The 19053-nt window shown below is 38.6% G+C and overlaps 5 protein-coding genes across 9 annotated transcripts; 1 reads left to right on the forward strand and 4 right to left on the reverse strand.

Moving 5' to 3' along the window:
- Positions 1-2487: 2487 nt before the first annotated feature.
- LOC111495737 (pectinesterase 3) lies at positions 2488-3225 on the reverse strand. Its single transcript, XM_023145895.1, has one exon. The coding sequence runs from the start codon at positions 3223-3225 to the stop codon at positions 2488-2490; it is 738 nt and encodes a 245-aa protein (XP_023001663.1).
- Positions 2969-6985, forward strand: LOC111495082 (microtubule-associated protein RP/EB family member 1B). Of its 3 annotated transcripts, XM_023144952.1 has the most exons (9): positions 3093-3180; positions 4538-4598; positions 5228-5296; positions 5414-5500; positions 5762-5868; positions 5967-6100; positions 6173-6246; positions 6418-6531; positions 6665-6985. In XM_023144952.1, exons 3-9 carry the CDS (start codon positions 5255-5257, stop codon positions 6785-6787), a joined length of 681 nt encoding a protein of 226 aa, XP_023000720.1. In that variant the 5' UTR covers positions 3093-3180; positions 4538-4598; positions 5228-5254; the 3' UTR covers positions 6788-6985. The 3 variants fall into 3 exon arrangements, with proteins under 3 accessions (XP_023000719.1, XP_023000720.1, XP_023000718.1); XM_023144951.1 differs by lacking the exon at positions 4538-4598 and having other exon boundaries at positions 2969-3180; XM_023144950.1 differs by lacking the exon at positions 3093-3180 and having other exon boundaries at positions 4102-4598.
- A 68-nt stretch (positions 6986-7053) lies between these two features.
- LOC111495080 (HVA22-like protein a) lies at positions 7054-10595 on the reverse strand. 3 transcript variants are annotated; one of them, XM_023144949.1, is made up of 5 exons: positions 8025-9104; positions 7905-7931; positions 7711-7833; positions 7394-7637; positions 7054-7299 (listed from the first exon to the last, which is right to left on the reverse strand). In XM_023144949.1, the coding sequence occupies exons 1-5, from the start codon at positions 8084-8086 to the stop codon at positions 7237-7239; spliced, it is 519 nt and encodes a 172-aa protein (XP_023000717.1). In that variant the 5' UTR covers positions 8087-9104; the 3' UTR covers positions 7054-7236. The 3 variants fall into 3 exon arrangements, 1 of the variants encoding a protein (XP_023000717.1); XR_002720274.1 differs by lacking the exons at positions 7054-7299; positions 7394-7637; positions 8025-9104 and adding exons at positions 9124-9628; positions 9979-10595 and having other exon boundaries at positions 7921-7931; XR_002720273.1 differs by lacking the exons at positions 7054-7299; positions 7394-7637; positions 8025-9104 and adding exons at positions 9124-9628; positions 9979-10595 and having other exon boundaries at positions 7777-7833.
- Positions 10596-11051: 456 nt separating this feature from the next.
- On the reverse strand, positions 11052-12998 carry LOC111495340 (flavonol synthase/flavanone 3-hydroxylase-like). The gene is made up of 4 exons (XM_023145325.1): positions 12081-12998; positions 11865-11981; positions 11564-11771; positions 11052-11493 (listed from the first exon to the last, which is right to left on the reverse strand). Exons 1-4 carry the CDS (start codon positions 12437-12439, stop codon positions 11224-11226), a joined length of 954 nt encoding a protein of 317 aa, XP_023001093.1. The 5' UTR covers positions 12440-12998; the 3' UTR covers positions 11052-11223.
- Positions 12999-13109: 111 nt separating this feature from the next.
- On the reverse strand, positions 13110-16841 carry LOC111495341 (NAP1-related protein 1-like). The gene is made up of 10 exons (XM_023145326.1): positions 16609-16841; positions 15801-15923; positions 15617-15667; positions 15367-15438; positions 15086-15199; positions 14938-14999; positions 14097-14154; positions 13823-13879; positions 13695-13739; positions 13110-13540 (listed from the first exon to the last, which is right to left on the reverse strand). Exons 1-10 carry the CDS (start codon positions 16735-16737, stop codon positions 13457-13459), a joined length of 795 nt encoding a protein of 264 aa, XP_023001094.1. The 5' UTR covers positions 16738-16841; the 3' UTR covers positions 13110-13456.
- Positions 16842-19053: the final 2212 nt, after the last annotated feature.

The following is a 19053-nucleotide window of genomic DNA, read 5'->3' on the forward strand; positions in this document are numbered from 1 at the left end:
GATTTGAAGGTGTTTGCATTACATGAATGGGGGGGGGTTGACTCTAGAGGAGGCCCGTCCCTCTGAGTTCAGTTTGTGGGGTAGCCTACCCTCAAAATTAGGGCAAAACATCCAAAGCCCTTGTTGGATTTACATACAGATCCAATGTAAGTGAAACATGTAATTAAATAATGAATTTTACATTATTGATAATAATGATACACACAGGTTTTGTTGAAGCATGATTTTATTAATAAAAACATTAAAACTATGTTTGCATTGTAAGAATGAAACGAAATATACGCATGCCTAACTATAATAGGCATGGACCAATATGTACATAAATATAGTACTAAATTGGTTTTAGTGTCGTCACATGACCCACAACCAAACAAAATCACAATCACTAAATAAATAAATAAATAAATAAATAAATAATACTGTTTATTCTTTGTTTTTTCATACTATCCCCACCCATTCATTGTTTGTCCTTCAAAAATATTGTGTATTTCTTATTTTCTCGGCTCCATTCCATTTTAAACCATTTAAGAAAAATAGATGTGTTTAGTTGGTTCTTCTCTTTCCAATCTACTTTTTTATTCCTTCTTTTTTTAATCTTAGATGCTCTCTTCCCTACAATAATTTATTACTTTCTTAACTTCTAATGCTTTCCCAGTGGCCATCCAAAGTGGGTAGCAGACTAATGTGTACATAAAAAAGGTACAAGATTGGGTAGGGAAAATATTAATTATACGTACAAACAAACTATCTTAGTATCATCCCTCTATTTTCACTTTAATCATTACAATGGTCGATAATTCGAGAATTAAGGCCAATACTCTCAAGCTATACAGGTACAAGGAGAAAAAGGTGGTGGGAGTAGAGGGGAAGTGACCATTCAAAGGGATAGGATTTGGTTCAAAGATTTGGTATGGGATTTGGGATTTGAAGGAACTCTAATAACCCTTAGCCTAAACCCATCACTTTATGTGCTTCATGCTGCGCCTTTTCTTTTCTGACACTTGGTTTTTTGTACCGTTCTTCAAAACCCACCCCCCCACACACACACACAAATCTGCCCACAAAAAAGCCTCATCATTAATTGAATAAAAACAAAGATGATTAGGGTTTTAAGAGGGTGTGCTCTTGGGCAGACAACATTATAATTAAGAATTATTCACACCAACGTTGTCTGTGTGCTTGTGATGGAAAATGGCTGTTTGATTTGTCGCTGGAATGGGCACATAATTTAAAAGGATTTGAAGGAGGGTAGTTAGTTTTATGAATAAAAATGAGGGGTTGGTTTTGTTTGGTTTGGTTTGGTTTGGTTTGGTTTTTTAGGAGAGGCATGGATCCAAAAGGACCTGTGGGCGGCAGTGGAACGACATAGGGGAAGAAGCTGCGTTGATTTGTCCCAGCAAAACTGAGACCGTGGTGGAAGGGATCTTCTGGTGGAAACGACAGGTGTTGGTTTGTCGTAGGCGGATGGGCTTTGATTGTGGGCATTTCTACTGTTTGTGTGTAAGAGAATGGGCCAGCCCTGATTGCAACTTCTCGAACACACCCTCCCCTTTTTAAGCCTCACTCTTTCCCTCCCTTCTTCCACCCCTTTCTTTTCTTGCTTCACTCATGGCTTCCTCCACATTACGCGACGACCAACTTCGAAATCTTCTCTTCAAGTTGCAAACCTTGCTCCCTCAACTCAACCCTACGCTCCACACCTCCTCAACCGTATATACGTCCACTCTTTTCTTAATTATGATATAGGCGATTTTATTGAGTTTAGCCGTGGTTTAACATACTACAAATGTTTGCAGGTATCATCAGCAGAGATTTTAAAGGAGACGTGTGATTACATAAAGAAATTGCAGAGGGAGGTAGATGATCTAAGTGAGAGGCTATGGAGGCAGCTCGATAACATGGGTGTTGACTTTGAAATGGTTAAACATTTTCTCAATTGAGAATGTTTAGTTAATAATGTTTCAAGTTCTGTTGTTCTTCTCCCTCATTATGTTGGAACTATGAAACTGAGTTTGATGTTTGCATTACCAACCGCCGCCGAGAGAGAAAAGTGGTCGATTCTATGTTCTATCCACATATTTCTATTTCTAGTTTTATGTGCTTTTTCTATATAATAGTGGAGGTGTATCTATTGTAGGCAACAATTTTACCCCTCATTTTTTTTTCAATTAAAAAAAATCATTTAAGTGATAAAAAGGTGGTTAATATTAAAATATTATATATTTTTATATTCGAAATAAATAAAGCATAATTGAAAAAACATTTGAATTGATTGATTATTTAATGTCACTAATTTGTAGGTTTGATCGTGATAGCCTAAAAACTCATAAATATAATGCAACTAACAATTGTCACAGTCTCACATCTTTTCAAGTAAATACAAACAACAATCATCAATATTCAAAACACCAAAGCAATTTATTTTTTTTTTAATTTAAAAAGAAAAAAAAAAAATAGCGTATTGACATGATCCAACTTAATATTGATTTAGTGAAGTGGCATTTCAAATTTCTCAAGAATGACGTGGATATTAGCGACAATGGCCAAGCAGTTGCTCACGTATTCGTTGGACTTTCTCATCCTCATCTTCACCTCCCGAAACGACGTCGAATCCATCTCCTCCAGTCCGTCCAAGCAACTCTCCTGGTACGTCATCGCACTGCTCATCCACGTCTGAATGTTGCCGATCTTACTCTCCGTCAGCGTCTTCTCGCCTGCGCCGGATTCCATTTCTGCTGTAGAGTCATTGACCAGGCTAATTGCGTCTTCGATTTGGCTCTCGCAGTCCTTCAAAGCTTCTCCTCCGCCGTTGCCGTCGCCGTCGGCGGTTAAGGTTTTCAGCGATCGTGACAGATTGGAGAGTTCGTTGAGTGAAACTTGGAGAGAGAGCTTCAAAATTAGTTCGGGATCGGGTTCAGGAGAGGAATTGAGAGAAATTATTGAGGTGAAGCAGGAATTAGGGTAACGAGTTACGTTGCAGACGATGTTGATTGCGTCGGCCGAATTGGGCGAGTTCTTGCCGGTGGAGTTGTAGATGGAGGCTGCGATGATGAATCCGATGAGGAGCGTGGTCAGGACGACGGCGGAAATGGCGATGGTGAGGCGGAGAGATTTGTGGTTGGGGATTTTGAAGTTTGGTTTGGACGGCGGCGGGAGTTGATCTTCGAGTTGGAGTTCGAGGTGAGTCACTTTGCCATAGCCTTTGAGGGCATTGATTTGATCCATGATTTCGGTTTTGAAAGAAAAAATGGAATTGATGCGTGTTTGTTTTGTTGAAATTTGGAGAAATTATGCAATCTGAATCCCTCTGGGAAGGGGAAGGGGAAGGGGAAGGGGAAAGGGTAGCCTAAGTCAAAGTCAAACCCACCGTTTTCATTTATTCCACTACGTGGGATTTGATTTATTTCTATCCATAAATATATGTATATTTAACAAAATTGGAATTCTAACTTCTAAAATCATAGACCCAAATTTATAATTGAATCTTTTATTATATATAATATAAAAAGATAGTTGATTTGTGTTTTTTCGAGGGGGGAAAACATTAAACGGCTTACCAACCTCACCACACCCATTGCTCATTAATTGTTTCTTTATCCTTTCCATTCCATTAATTTTTCAACAATTTTCAATTTTTAAGACAAAAGAATATTAAAATTTAACCCAATTTTTAAAGTTTTTTTTTTTTTAATTTTTTGTTCTTTTTACATATTTTGAATTAATTCCAATAAAAGGGAAGTTGTGAACCACATTAATTTGGCTCCTATGAACCATATAAAAGAATAACTTTTGATAGAACAAGATTCTCTTTTCCCTCTTTATTAAAAGATACAAACTTCTTCCCTAATTAACCAATGAATTAACTAACATTATATTCTCAAACATGTTTATAATGACTGCGTTTAAATTTATAATTTATAAGACAATTTTTATACCAAAATAATAGAATTAAATAGAAACAGGTAATATACATTTTTTTTTTGTCGGTGGTCGGTGGCAAGGGAAAAAAAAAAAAAGAAAGAAAGAAAAAAACCTGAAGTGTGCATTGTGAAGGGTGTTCAGTGCTTTCCTTTTTCATTTTAATATTTAATTTGATTGATTGATGTAATTATACGGGATTCTTTCTTTTTTGGGAAAACTAATTATTCCTTAATTCGTTGAAAGTCAGATCCCAGCTTAATGAATAAAAAGGATGTTAATTTGAAAGAATGAATTAGGGGAGTGTAGTTTGGTTTGTGTAACGCTAATTGGTTATCGGTTTGGAACAGTCAATTCCCTCCACCGTTCAATTGCACCTTCCGTTTCGAAATGGGTTATTTAAAAGTTGTTTAAAGCATGGTTTCCCCCTTAATATACGCCCGGATGCGGCTACCTCCTTATTGCCGGCCTTCTCTTCCCCTTCATTTGTCTTCTTCTCTCTGTTTCCGCTCTTTCCATCTGTTTCTTTCCCCTGCTTATGATTTGGGTTTTCTGGGAACTGCCTTCCGAATATGGCTTCCAATATTGGAATGATGGACAGCGCTTATTTTGTCGGTAGGAATGAGATTTTGACATGGATCAACAATTGTCTTCAGCTCAATCTCTCCCGCATTGAAGAGGTTTTTTTCCTCTCTTTCTCATTCGTTTTGTTCCTTGTGAAATATTTGTTTTGTAATGTCTGAAGTGGGTTTTCTTTTTCTTCGTTCCTCTTGGACAAAGGGAGGCTTCGTTTTCTAATTTCTTCATTTTCTTTCTTTGTGATTATCCATTGTTCATGATGGTATAATGTTCGCATCTGGTGGGTACGCACGTCGTTTTGTAGAAATGCTTGGAAAAACGGAATCAATACCGCGAAACATTTTCTAACAATTGCTTTATTTCAGGATAGTGATTTGGATTTTTGATTGGGAGTAATTTTGTTGTGTTTCCTTTCCTCATGGAAAGAAGGGTCATAATTATCCTTCTGCATTCCACTGATTTTGGACGCAATACATACTCGTATTTGAAGACTGTTTGAAGATCAATTTAGCGATGCGAAATTCATTGAATAGGTCTCTCATCTTGAGAAAATTGTTTTGTTGAGTTACATGCAGCAGGTCATTTGTTTATTATTATGATATTGATTTCATTGCTAGGAAAATCACTGTTAAAGTTTTTCTGTTTATCCTGGTTCTCACTCTGTTATCTTTCCATGGCATCCATTATAAATTGTTGGTATCCCTTTTCCCATGTTTGTCGTTCTGCCTAGGCTGCATCCGGGGCTGTGCAGTGTCAGATGATTGATATGACCTACCCAGGAGCTGTCCCAATGCATAAGGTTACTTAATGACTCTTATATCTAGTTTTATTTATAATTTTCATCTTCTTCAGATTGTGAGAATAATTAATGGCAACTGTATGATACTGACTTTTCTGCCTTGGATGGTATAAAAAGGTCAATTTCGATGCGAAAACTGAATACGATATGATCCAGAATTACAAGGTTCTGCAGGAGGTATTCAATAAATTGAAAATTGAAAAGGTATGTAACCAAATGGTCTGCTTAATCTCCCAGCTCTTAATATGTGAAGTTGGCAGTGTTTGTTTTGGTCGTCGAGGCCTAGATGACGCCGTGCTGGACATATGTTGATATCATTTTTCATTCTTCCTAAGCAGCATACTTGGTGAAATGGATGGTGCCTTACACAACTGTTGTTTTAAAGCCTAATGTCTTGTGATTGATAGTTAGAAGGATGTTCATTCCTTTACATGGTTTACTGAATGCTGATGTTATTTGTGGCAGCACATTGAAGTCAACAGGCTTGTCAAAAGTAGACCTCTGGATAACTTGGAATTCTTGCAATGGCTGAAACGCTACTGTGATTCAGTTAATGGTGGCATAATGAATGAGTATGCTAAATTTATCATTTTTTTCTTTCTGAGTATCAACTATAAACCAGTGCCTTCCTTCGATTTTGTCATCGACTTTTCCTTGGATGTCTTGACAGGAACTATAATCCTGTGGAGAGACGATGTAAGGGTGGAAAGGGTGGACCGACGATGAAGGGTTGCCAGAAGGTTGCTAAATCACTGCAAACAAATAATATGCATAGCCCTGGCTCTGGTGATCCAGTTGAACTAAGTAAGACTTATGCTAAGTAAGGCTTCTGGTAATGAGCCATATATTAAGCTATTTGGTGGCATGTCGATCCAGGATCCAAGCCAGGGAAGAACAGTGCAACGGGCGGGGCAAATTCTTCTGGAGAAATCCAAGCTTTGTCCAAGGAGGTAGGCTGCAAAATAATGTCACTGCTAATTTCTGCGTTGTTCTTTGTTGAAGGACGGCTCTGGCTTTTTGCTTCCCCTTTGTCCTCCAAATTGATGTTATGTAACTATTATTTCGACTCCCCCACTCTTACTAGTTGTTACTCATTATGTTGCCTTTTTCCTTGTGAACAGATTACGGACCTGAAAATGTCCGTAGATGTTTTGGAAAAAGAAAGGGACTTCTACTTTGCAAAATTAAGGGACATAGAAATCTTTTGTCAGATGCCTGAATTAGAAGATCTCCCGGTAAGAGATGCATGGATATATGGAGAAAGGGTGGAGCATGAATGAATACTTTGCCAGACCTCTAACTTTGAAGAGGACATTGAGAATCGTATGGTTGATAATTGTACGGTTGATAATTGTACGTTTGATGCAGATGGCAGCAGCAATCAAGATGATTCTGTACGCAGCAGACGCGAAGGAGTCGGCACTCGCTGAGGCTCAAGAGTACATATACCAATCGAAGAGGACTGACGCTGAAGATGAAAATGAGGAGTGAATTTGTGTGAAGCTTCAAATTGAGCAACAAAAAGCTGGAGCATTGCCAAGCAATCCCTTACCCATCACTCATTTCCATCCATCACTTATGTTCTCTAATGAAATGAAGACTTACAAAATTCCTTGTATGATTGTTAGCTGGACTTCGACCATTGGGCTTTTAATAACAACAGATATGCTCAAACCATTAGCCTGCCTTCAATTCTTTTTATTGTTCGAGAAACTGTCGCAGTCTTAAGATTTATACTAAGTTTGTCCAGCTTTTTGTCGATGCTTATTTGGATGTGCTTTGATATTACTAAACGACCAGAAACAGTACAACACCAGTTTTTTCACAGACCCAAAAGAAGAAAACAAAAACTAGAACAAAAATGGAGAAAACTTTGAGCTTTGTTCGAGTTCCCACTCTTATTGTAGTATGAAATCGCCAATGGAATGGTGGCATCAGTTTCAGTATTCATAGTCCTCTGCATAACCATAATAACTGCTGCTATTTCTCCTGTGCATTTCGGCCTGTAGAAGAAGAAGTAGAAATGCATTAGTTTAGGCAATAGAAGGTGTGTGAATTGGAGGGAGAAGCAGAAAGAAGCACCTAAATCTGACTCACATTGTCAAGCATGTACTGAACTTCTCCACTTCCATGCTGCTGAATGTACTTCTCTGCAGCAGTGATAATGTCATCACGCTGGTTCAAAGGGTCCTTTCCTTTAGGAACATACCAAGGGTTCACTCTTTGCTGGTTCACCACCAGAGGTCTTAAGTAATGCTCGTACACATACGAAGCTCCACTGAAGCAGGGCATTGACAACCAACACAGCAGAACCAGCTTCGCATAGGGCCATATTGGGATCCTGCCACGTCAAACTTTCAGTGAACATGTCAAACTCAAAGCAAGTGAGAAAGCAGAAGCTCCTAAACGCTTACCATTCAAGAACCTTGGCGAAGGTCAGCTCGAAGAGGGTAATCATGGAGTGGAAAACCCAATAAGTAAGCCATTGCTGATCGTCGACTTGAGACTTGGTCTCGATGGCTCTGATCGACGCATATCTGCAAAACAAGGCCAAATCCCAATATTCAAAAAGATTCAAATTCTGAAGGAGAGTGAGAAAGAAACTTACAGGGGATAGAGCAGACCGACAAGGGGCCTGCAAATCAAATCATGCCAATGTATGAATATCTGGGAACATTAAGTAAATAATGAAGCAAGCAAAGAAGAAACAAAGAGAGTATAAAGATACCCAGCAAGAACGTCGAAGTTTTTAAGAACAACTTTAAAGAAACTTCCAGCCCCAGATCCCATCTTCAGGTTAATACATTAATGTCTTCAAAACCCAGAATCCCAAAACGAAAGCATGAAGAGAAAAAGAACTCGTTTCTTTCTTCTTTTTCTTCCTCTAGATCTTAAGCTCAACAAGCGGTGGAGCAGTGTGCGTGTTAAACGAAAAAGCGTAGTCATTGAAAGAAAGAAAGAAAGAAAGAAAGAAAGAAAGAAAGAAAGAAAGCAGAGGAATCAATTCCAAGGATAACTTGGGATCGAAAGTTGGAATCGGTGGAAGGCAAATCAAAAAGGTCTAATTAACAAACTCCAAAGTGTAATCAGATTGTTAAGATATAAGTTAGTTAGGAAAACAAAGAAGGAATTAAGTAAAGGGTGGAGAAGGGTACTGAAACTGAGAGGGAGGTCTGAGGAACACAACAGGGGTTGTCGAGGAGGAAGGTGTGTTATTATATGGAAAATTAGAAATGGGGTTCCTTCAAAGGTGTTGAATCTTCAAAGTAGGATGTGTCCTTGGCTAGGTGAGAGGGGTTGGGAAGAACAAAGCTTGATGGGTTATTATTATTCTTGTTACAACGGAATGACCCACTTCTTCAAAACTCCAACTGATTGGTAAAGGCAAGTGAGAATTGGGGTAAAGGGGAAGGCATTAATGGATGGAGGGAGTGGAAGCAGGGTGGGGACAGAGCCAGGTGAGCGAAACCTGCAAGAGAAAAGGTGTGATCCCACCATTTGCAGAGCAGAGACAGAGCATTTTGAATCATTGATTCAGTAAAAACATGGCAACCAAGGAGAGAGGCTTTGGGTTTGGAGCGATGCTCCCATTTTAACTTGCTCCCTTCAATCATCGTTCACTCTCTTTGAACAGAGCTAAGCTTAAAGTTTTAATCAGTTTTAAGTTTTTAGGTTTATGTGTGGAGATTTTGTATTTGTAGATTCAGAGCACAAGTACATTATGAATTTGTATTTGTTGTGTATTTAAAAGAGAAAATGAAACAATAAATTCAAAAATTGATAGGAATAACATTGTTCTCTCAAGAGAATTCATAGGTCTCACTCACCTCACGTCGTCTCAACCATATACCAAGAAATTAGTAGAGCCAAAGGCATAGGCATACATCCGTAGCCAACAATTAAGGGCACCACGGTGTTTCATCCATTATGAGACACTGTTGTCCGGAGCCGCCCCATGCGCCCTATTTTGGCCGCCGTAGATATTCAGATGTCCATCGTTCATGCTTCCACCGCTGCCACTGGGACCCAATGGCTTTCCGGGGAGAAGCGTCAATGGAGCAGCCAGATTCGAGAAACGAACACTACCGGAGGCTTGTCCTCTGTATAAAGCGTTGTCTTGGTTGGCCGGTGGAAGCCTCCATAGAGAGTCACCTCCGCCGCTGAGTAATTGGTTGTTGCCATCGGAGAACATCCAAAAGTTGGCCGGAATAGTCGTCGGGAGTAGCCCTGTGGTGGATTGCTGCACGTAGCTCCGCTGCGGGTCAGGCAAGTGATCTTCTTTTGCATGCGCCATTGGACCCATATTCATTGGTTGAGAGTTGAACGCCACCACTAAACATCATCAATCAAATTTCATTCTTTTTTTATTTTTTATTTTTACCATTATTTACATTTTATAAATACTTGAAACTTAAATATTTAGATTTGACTAAAAAGATCGAATGTTTCATTAAAAAAGATGAAACCCCATTATAATGTAAAGAAATTGGAAGAAAATAATTACAAATATTTTTAAAAATGGTTATAAAAAATTAAAACTTTGAAACTTTTTTATTACACCAAAAACATCCAAACTGTTGTTAATCCAATTGCAAGATTGTTGAAACGGGAAAGATAAGAAATTTTATAAACAGATTTAAAATGAAAGCTTCGAAGTGTTGTCGCACACTAAAACAGCCTACCTCCGGGGTGATAGTAAGATGAGGATCTTAGTTGAGATGGTAAGGAAATGCTGGTGGCCGATCTTCTTAAGGAGGTATTGAGGGAGTTAAAGTTGGCCGGAATTGTGCCGGTGCCAGTGGCAGCGATAACGGCAGGCTCGGCCTGTTGAAGAAGCCACTCGATGGTTTCGCCGTCGGACTTGTGGCCGAGCTCACGGGTGAGCTGGAAAACTCTAGCAGCACAAAGCGCAGGCATCCGGGTACGGCGGCCGCGGCCATCGACTTTGGTGTGGCGGTCTTTGGTGGAGGCCCTCTTGGGCGAGGGCCTCTTAGACGACTCGGGAGGCGGCTGGGGATCGTATTCCTTCTTCTCCAACAATTGGAGAGGAAACGAAGCAGGCGGACGATGATGATAGTGAATTTGGTCGCTTCCTTCCATCACTCCAATGATCTGATCTTAACTGGCTATGGATCTGTGGTGGGTCTCAATAATGTAGCGAAGCAGAGGAGAAACTAAAATAAATGGGTTTAAGATGTTTGGTTTTGGAATGGGGAGTAGTATGCACACACACATATATAATGCTACGAAAAACTATGAAGAAGAATGGAGTGAATTATAGGGTTGCTATTATTGTGGGTTCTACAGCCCCCATCGCCTCAGAGCCCACGTGAAATGGGGCTTTTTATGATGTAATTTACAAAGACAATGGGTGGCCAACGCTCATAACTTTCAACGTCTATCTACGTAAGCATGTCTAATTGACGCATGTACTTTTCTCGTTGAGGTCAGAGTGTTTCCAAGTCTTTATTACTCTCATCCAAGGTATCGAGAATCCTTAAGTCCCTTGCTCTTCCACACTTATCCAAATGCTAATTGGCTACTCTTTTCTCTGCAAACTCTAAATACAAATTTTGAAGTCATAATAGACAGAACCTAGTTGATATATAAAGTGGATTCAGGTTTTACTTCAAAAATTTGTCAATAAAAGGGAAAAGGCTGCTCCATTCAAAAGGGCTGTCCCTCTTTTGCTTCCTCTCTTCCTCTTTCAAACTTTAATTCACCAAGACTCATAGGTAGGGTTCATTTTTTCCCTTTTTACAATCATCTTCAATGTAATTTTTTTCTTCTATTTCATTGCATTTGAACACATGATCTGTGTTTATGTTAACAACTGACAAGAAAACTAACCAACAACACTCATAAAGAGCGAGAGATAAGATAACGAGACGTAGTAATGAAAAGAACATTGATATGGTAGGAAGAAGCTAAGTGGAAGTAGAATAATAAGAAATGTTGATGATATCTTGAGGCCTAGAAGGAGGATGGGTTTTGTTTCTCAATCTTAATTGAAGGTAGTCCTGGTAGAGGAAGCCTCTGTATTTTGGTGGCTCATCAATGTCCGTACTGAAATGTGGCAATGGCTCCACCCACTTATCTCCTCCAATGTTGTAGAAAAATGCAAAAGAGTGACGCTCTCTCCCTGCCTGCCTCACCACCCTGTGGCCCGCGCTCTTATACCTATCGTTGCTCAATACCTTCCAGCGACAAACATGATTCAAAATTCAAATTCCACACGTCGCCAACAAAATATAAAGCTGCATTTACCTGAACGACATCTCCGACGTTGACGATGAGCGTGGTTCGGTCGGGAGTTATTGGAATCCATTGATCGACGTCGGCTTTTAGCTCAAGGCCTCCAACTTCATCTTGGAACACAAAGGTGATGCAATTCACATCCTTATGTTCCCTAACACCAATATTTTCAACCTCGCTTGCACAAGGGTATCTGAATGTCGACATTAAATCCCACTTCCTGTTTGTTAATTAATCATTAAACCCACACTAAACTTAATTAATTAAGATTATCATAGCTTAATGACAAGTTTGAATTTCAAATTCAACTCACCTGTCGTTGTTGTATTCACCAAGGAAATTTGGCGGAAGGCCTAAGCAATCGTTTATGATGCTTTCTACAATTGAAGCTGTGTTCACAAAGCTTGAGAACAACTCCTTCAGGACGCAGCTGCAATACACATGGTCAAAAAACAGTACCCGACGTGGATTCTAAACATCAAAATTTGAATTCTGGAACTTGAAAGAAGGCAAGAAGTTGAAGAAAAACCTGAAGCCTTGAGGATTGGAGGGGAAGACATTGAAGGTTGAATCAGGAGGAAACATGAGAAAGAATTCATTTTTATCAGGAGAATGGGGGGGCTGGCGGCCATAGCCGGCCGGCAGAGGAGCGCCGGGCTGAGGGCTGGCCTCAAGCTTACGATCCGAAGGGTATCCAAAAAACTCCTTCGATCCCCCAAGTGCTTTCGCCATAAGCTCAACGGGAACGCCATGGTTCACCACCTGAAAAAAACCCAAGTCGGAGCAAGCTTTTCCAATTATCTCAATTGCCTTCTTCTTTCCACCTTCATCTCCTTCTTCTGTGAAAAATGGAGAGAGATCGGCTGTGGGGATTCCTGAGTTGACCATTTTAGTTCTAACTTGTTATTGTTTGAGGGATTTTCATTTAATTTGAAAGGATTTGATGGATGGGGTTCTTTTGCATCAAAATATTTTTAAAACCTCAACTTCTTGGCTGCTTTGATGCAACCAAAATTTATGCAGGCTTGTTCATATGATATTTGTATAATTATAGGACACTTGCTTAGCAATTAGTTGAGTAAATTTATAATTTTTATGATACTATTATTCTCTGACCCTTCTCTTTGTCATTATCTTCGTGTTTTCTAATCTTTAATTTGTTCGTTTGCCTTTTATTCTCGAGTTTTCTAATATATTTATACTTTGAATTTTCGATGGAGATTCATCGTTACTACGATTGAGAGTTGGAGAATACATATAATGCACATCAAATTACTTTCATACCAATTTCTCTATCTTATCGTTCTCTCTGAATACGTAGAGGAGAGTTAACCTAGATAAGAGGCAGATAGATAGACTATTTGAGCAAAGGATTATTGCTAGCACTGCATTAAAAGATTTGTTTAATGGATTGACGAAAAAAAAAAAACTTGGAAGCAAAATTGTGCATGGAAGAGCACTTAATACTTGCTCTGGCTCTGGTTCAGGAACAGCAGCCATGGCAAGAACAGAACCAAAAGTCACCTTAGCAGTGAAGCTTTGGTAGGTATGACAAAAATACAATTAATAACATATGGTATTAAGGGGGAATCCAAATAACTTTACACACCAAAATAGTTTCTCCAATGTTAGCATTAGAACGAAGCATAAGATTAAAACCATAATATCCTCAACAATCTATATATTAGAGAGTAATTAAGGAAACGCGGATGAAGGAAACGAAAGGGATCTTAAGGAGAAAGTAGGGTCGAGTTGAAATGCCTGACCAACTGAACTTACAGACCATTACCCACTGGAAGAAGGCTACCACAAGAAACGATCAACATTCTCCTTTACCACCTGATACTTGAGCAACTATTACAGAAACGACCCAAGTGGAGAGATGCAGCAAACTTCACTAGTCGTCTAGTCATCATCTTCGTCATCACCTGCGTCATTCTCATCGTCTTGGTTGTCATCGTCCTCTTCAGAGTCATCCTCTTCCTTTCCCTGCAAAGAAGCAATAGCAAAACATAAATTATAATCTACACGCAAAAGATTACAGAACAGCCATTTAGTGAACTATGAGAGAACAGCCAAGTATAACGAATTAGCTGCCTTAATCAGGAGTTTAGAAAAGGCCCGTAAAACTATTTGTCTTCACCTCTTCATTAGATTCTTCTTCCTCTAATTCATCTTCATCAGCCTCCTGTATCACAGTACAATAACCGTCAGAGAAAATAGCCATGTGTGCTGAGAAGAGGAAAACCAATGAAGCAGATAGAATCATACATTATTGAAGTAGGATAAAGGGTTAGGCCATAAGTCCTCCTTGATAATTTCTGCAACCTGCAATCCAAAGAGGATTTCAGAACATAGCATTTATTTTAAAGTGAAAGGCAGTCATCACAAAGATTATAGTATTCCTCTTTTTGGAATTGGGAAAAATTGTGTATGTATGTGTGTTTTGGTCAGCGCCTGCCTCTGAGAGATGCAAACGCCATATTCAAAAAAAGAACTTTTTGTGGGGGTGATGATCTCAATATGCACAATATTTTCATCTTACCTCATCATGAAAGTCATCAATATCTTTCTGTTCTGTATCGCTAAACCAGCTAAAAAAGCTGCACCCAAAACAGGAAAAAGTGTACTACTAGTGAGGTCATGTAAAAAAAAAAAAAAAAAGGTTCCAGGCATTTTCTTCATTTCATGCACAGGAGGTATGTCACTTGGAAATGCATTCTTCAATAATAATAATATAGCTGAGTAAACGATATCAGAGAATTGAGCAACAAAAACTTTTCGACATTTTCCTTCCATGTTGAAGCTTTTCAATACAAATTACTTCAAAAGATTAAAAAATCCTTTTCCACAGAAAAGTAAATTCCAGCACAATTTCTCCAGATCAGTACAGCCAAATTTCAGTGGTCAGAAAATAAGAAAGTAAACTATAGCCAATCAACCAATCAGACTGATGTATCATCCAACTAAAAGGCTTCCTTTTCCCCATCATGAGATGTTTCTAATTGTCACGATCTTGTAGAATTAAAAATGTGAAATAAACTTCCGATCTATGTCTTTACTTGATTTGAAACCTTAGTATTGAGGTACTAGAAAAAGACTTGTGGTATACACTTGATAAACCGCTTCATTTTTCAGAGCTTAAAACTCTCTGGCCATTTGCCTTTTTATTATCAACTCAAATCCTTGAATCTCTTGATGACCATTGAATCTAAAGTCAGGTAAACTGAATGATAGCTGTTTCCTCATAAATTAAAATATGACTTCGTATGACAAACAAACTAGCATAAAATAGATAGGACAGTGACGGTGCTTTCACAAATAACCACAATTTTTTTCTTTAAAAAAAAATGGTGATTGTTGATAAACAGGTTTTAACAACCAACCTTTCCTCAACCGGAGGCCGTTTGTTCCCTTTCTTCTCATGGTTAAACCCATTAGGTATGCCCTTCAGATATGTAGAGTACAGCAAACAGTTAGTGAAAATAATTGGACTAACTACTACAAGTACTTATCCGGGAAAAAAACCCTCACCATTCCCTCTTTCCATTTTATCGATGTAGCATTAACTTTCCTTGTTCCTTCATCAAGAAAGGTGAAGGTCTTCGTCAGCTTTGTCTCTTCAAAATAAGGGTTGGTGTTGAAGTTCTGTAGAATCAAAGAAACAAAAGAAATACTCGTAAAGATGTTCATTGATTGAAAATTTGTAAAAGAATATAAGGAACCAAGTGCAAGAAATCACTATAAGAAAAAATATAAGCAAAATATAGGAACAGAACATGAAAGGGGCAAGCTAAAGGAATGATCAAACTCACAAAAGTAATTGAGTAACCCGATTTGACATCTTTGAAATCTTCCACTTCCAGGGAGGTGAGGTGTTTGAATATCTAACAAAGACAAAGCAACAAACAACATTTCAAAGGTCATTTAGACACGAGGTACTATAACAAAATTATGGGGCTCCAAATCAGTTTCACCATTAAAATTAAGCATTTTGCTTGCATTCCTATTTCCAACTTTGAAAACTCAAAACAAATTAAATAAAAAAAAAGAGTCAAGCCAAACCTTCTGGTCCTCTTCAGTCAAAAGTTCACAAAGAGCAGGATGACTCAAGAACTGCACGATGAGGAAGAAACAGTTATTTTTTTCTAAAGGAAACAAAGAGAGTGTAACAGTTATAAAACTCTTCAGCATGACAACAAGTTCATAATCACTTCAAAGAAGTCATGTTTGAGAGGATAATACTAACAGCCGTTAACCAAAAGTCAGGAATTGATTTGATGATCTCATTCCGCTTATCGTAGACAGGTTTTCGTACTTCATTATACTTCTGCTCCACTTCCAAGACTTTGTCACTGGCCTCCTCATTGATCTTGAAGATCAAACCAAATGAACAACATGATTATAAAATAGTAGTTATTTCAAACTTAATGGAAAATTTTAATTAATTGTAAAATATACATGAATCTTAATCTAGTTGTGACACTGTGACTGTATAATTAAGTATGCACCCTATCAATAAGATACCAGCATTCTGCAGTATTAGAAGTTAAAAGGCATGTACAGGGACTGGAAAAACAGGAAAACACAACCATAGGTTACAACCACGACTTTAGGGTTGCAGGTGTAATTCAAGATGAACATTTATCGCAATTCATTTTGTTTAATTGTTAGGGAACCTGCAGAAAAGGTTTTAAGTCATAACACGCACAATGAACAAAACCACTCAACCATAAGATGTATAAGAACGAACAATCAGAATTCCCAAGAGCAGGCAAAAGGAATTGAACGTCGGCATTGACGTTCTTCAGCGAACCTATAAAAAGACTCAAGCTTTGGGTATCAAATTGAAGTATAATTAGAAGACGTGCCCCGACCAATTGAGTTAGATACAAGGCACAAACTCAACTGAGCACAAAAAAAAAAAACAAGATAGTTCACAAGCTAGGCTTCTCGCTTCGCTTCATTGTCCTCCTCGTAAACATTAAACACAAGGGTCGCCAAAAGAAAATACCAGATGGAACGATATAGAGAGCATATAGGAATCGAATCAGTACCTTCTCGAGCTCGTCTTGAATTTCCTGCAACTTCTCGATGGATATTACGAGTTTCTCATCGATGACCTCCGAATTGTCGTCTTCGCCCTTTTCAGAGAGCTTAGCCTTCTTGCCCTTATCAGCAACCATCTTGTTCGGCAAAAACCGGTAAAACCCACTGTCTAAAACCCTGGGACTGGTCCTGGTGCTCTCTTCGCTGGGGACTGAGATTATTGTCAATAAGAGATAATACACATTAGGGTTTTGGGAGCTTAAATCTGCTCCGATTACAGAATCTCGGGTCCAGTACGTTCACCAATCAACTTCTGCCAGGAAATCATATGTACCACTAAATCAACGAATTTGTGTTGACCGATGCTTCACAATTCCCTCCATTCTTATTCTTAGCCAATACAATTATGTCATAATTTAATCCCTTAAATCTCTTGAATATTGGAGTGATTTGTTTTTTAAAAAGTAAAAATAATGAAAATGGTATTATATTTTTACCTTTTTAAAAAAAAAAAAAATACAAACGTTGTTGAGTAGATCCAACTCACGGGTATAGCTAACATCAATCTAAATGTAGGATAAGCGTACCTACGAATGAGACTTGCACAAGAAATAATGTTTAAATGATTACAAATTTTAAGTACGCGCGAGGTGAGTATAATATTTATACGTGCATCTGGGTGTGAGGAGAGCCTCGTTATTTACTAGAATGGATAAGTTAACACTTTATACTTGCTAGCATTTGTATCTTCGGGTATCATGTGATATCCCTTTTGTGGAGCAGCAGTGTCTTCAGCATTGCTGGGTCATCTTAGTTCTTGGCAAGCTGCCTAGTGTCACAATCTTTCTCTTGTGACAACGCAACTTCGATTATGTCATATTTGTTATAACCCGGCGAATACGTTAGCACAGTAAATGTCAAACTACAAAATATAGTATATTTTGGGGAGACACCTTCGTATTGGCATGGCAAGAATAGTAAAGAACTAACTACATACGAAAAATAAGTAAAGGGAGTTTGGAACGAATATGCAGTCATTGGCAACACACTATATACAAGCATGATCGAGACATTCAATACGTGACTACAGAAAACAAGGATGAGACGATCAGACAACCCAATAAAATCGTATTGAGCTTTCCAAGAGCCCACATTCATTTTCATTCCAACTACACAAATAATTGCATGAAGTTATTAAAGAAACATGGATTGATTGATGTGTAATTATATAAATGGAAATTTAAAGATGAAGGGGAAAGAGAGGAAGAGGCCTCAACATCCCTCCATTCTAAATGGCTCAAATGAAGCCACTAATCACTATCTACCGTTCTTTTTAGCTTTCAGATGTGGTATTAATCCAACCTCCAATTTGTGTCCTTCACAACATTCCTTCCCTGGACCATGCCCTTCAATTTCGTTATTCATCAGCAAGAGGCTCAAGGTTTCTGTTTTTTTCTTTTGAATTTGAGCTAATTTAATGCTATCTCTCTCTCTCTCTCTCTCTCTCATGTGCACTTATAACTTATTTTACCTACTTCTTTGTATTACTTCGTTGTCACGTCATGCACATGGGTTTACAAACTCTCATCTCTCCTTACTGTTTGTATAGATGAAATTTGAAGTTATGTGACATATTCTTGCTTGGAAAGTGTGTTAGCATCCAAACATGTAAAATTCATTTTTTTTTTTTTTTTTGTATACAGTAACTTGCTCCTTCAGTGGCAAACATCACATATTCTCTATGGACCAATCCCAACTCTTCTTAATTTTGTTTCACCAAGTGTTGTCATTCATCTATAAACAATGCTTCTGCAGTAACTTTTCAACTGAACCTGTCAGATACCACGTGAGTTAGGGAGAAGAATGAAATATTCTTTACAAGAGTCTGAAAACCTCTCCCTAACAGACGCGTTTTACAAACTTTGAGGGGAGACCCAAAAGAGAAAGCCCAAAGAGGACAATATCTGCTAGGGGTGGGCTTAGGTCGTTACAAAGGACATTAGAGTCAGACACAAGGCGATGTGCCAGCGAGGAAGCTGAGCCCCGAAGGGGTGGACACGAGGTAATGTGCCAGCAAGGATGCTGGGACCCAAAGGGAGTGGATTGGGGGATCCCACATCAATTGGAGAAGGTAACGAGTGCCACTTTGGTTGGGAAGGAGAACGAAGCATTCTTATAAAGGTGTGGAAACCTGTCCCTAGTAGACGCATTTTAAAAACTTTGAGGGGAAGCCCAAAAGGGAAAGTCTGAAGAGAACAATATCTACTAGCGACAGGTTTGGGTCGTTACCTCTCAAACTGCCTCATCTTTTTACTTGGAGCTCAATAAATTCACTTCTAGTACGTCAAAGTCGCTGCTTTTTCCTCCCCAAAGTTGGATGGATGGTCTTCGACTGATTGAATTGGACGAACATGAGCAAAAGATGGCTAGAGATGAAGTAAGTTTCAATGTGG

This window comes from Cucurbita maxima, unplaced genomic scaffold (genome assembly GCF_002738345.1).
Source record: "Cucurbita maxima cultivar Rimu unplaced genomic scaffold, Cmax_1.0 Cma_Scf00021, whole genome shotgun sequence".
Classification (NCBI taxonomy): domain Eukaryota; kingdom Viridiplantae; phylum Streptophyta; class Magnoliopsida; order Cucurbitales; family Cucurbitaceae; genus Cucurbita; species Cucurbita maxima.

Excerpts from the sequence above, each read along its gene's own strand:
- LOC111495737 (XM_023145895.1), bottom strand. The coding sequence starts at position 3,225 with ATGGATCAAATCAATGCCCTCAAAGGCTATGGCAAAGTGACTCACCTC.
- LOC111495340 (XM_023145325.1), bottom strand. The coding sequence starts at position 12,439 with ATGGTCAACTCAGGAATCCCCACAGCCGATCTCTCTCCATTTTTCACA. Across the intron at positions 11,772-11,864 it reads GGTGAATACAACAACGACAG|GAAGTGGGATTTAATGTCGA; the intron begins GTGAGTTGAATT and ends ATTAACAAACAG. Across the intron at positions 11,494-11,563 it reads ACGTCGGAGATGTCGTTCAG|GTATTGAGCAACGATAGGTA; the intron begins GTAAATGCAGCT and ends TGTCGCTGGAAG.
- LOC111495080 (XM_023144949.1), bottom strand. The coding sequence starts at position 8,086 with ATGGGATCTGGGGCTGGAAGTTTCTTTAAAGTTGTTCTTAAAAACTTC. Across the intron at positions 7,932-8,024 it reads AACTTCGACGTTCTTGCTGG|GCCCCTTGTCGGTCTGCTCT; the intron begins GTATCTTTATAC and ends TTTGATTTGCAG. Across the intron at positions 7,638-7,710 it reads TTCGCCAAGGTTCTTGAATG|GATCCCAATATGGCCCTATG; the intron begins GTAAGCGTTTAG and ends TTGACGTGGCAG.
- LOC111495082 (XM_023144950.1), top strand. The coding sequence starts at position 4,491 with ATGGCTTCCAATATTGGAATGATGGACAGCGCTTATTTTGTCGGTAGG. Across the intron at positions 5,501-5,761 it reads ATAAATTGAAAATTGAAAAG|CACATTGAAGTCAACAGGCT; the intron begins GTATGTAACCAA and ends TATTTGTGGCAG. Across the intron at positions 6,101-6,172 it reads TGGTGATCCAGTTGAACTAA|GATCCAAGCCAGGGAAGAAC; the intron begins GTAAGACTTATG and ends ATGTCGATCCAG.
- LOC111495341 (XM_023145326.1), bottom strand. The coding sequence starts at position 16,737 with ATGGTTGCTGATAAGGGCAAGAAGGCTAAGCTCTCTGAAAAGGGCGAA. Across the intron at positions 15,924-16,608 it reads TTCAAGACGAGCTCGAGAAG|ATCAATGAGGAGGCCAGTGA; the intron begins GTACTGATTCGA and ends TTGATCTTCAAG. Across the intron at positions 13,541-13,694 it reads AAGAAGAATCTAATGAAGAG|GGAAAGGAAGAGGATGACTC; the intron begins GTGAAGACAAAT and ends GCTTCTTTGCAG.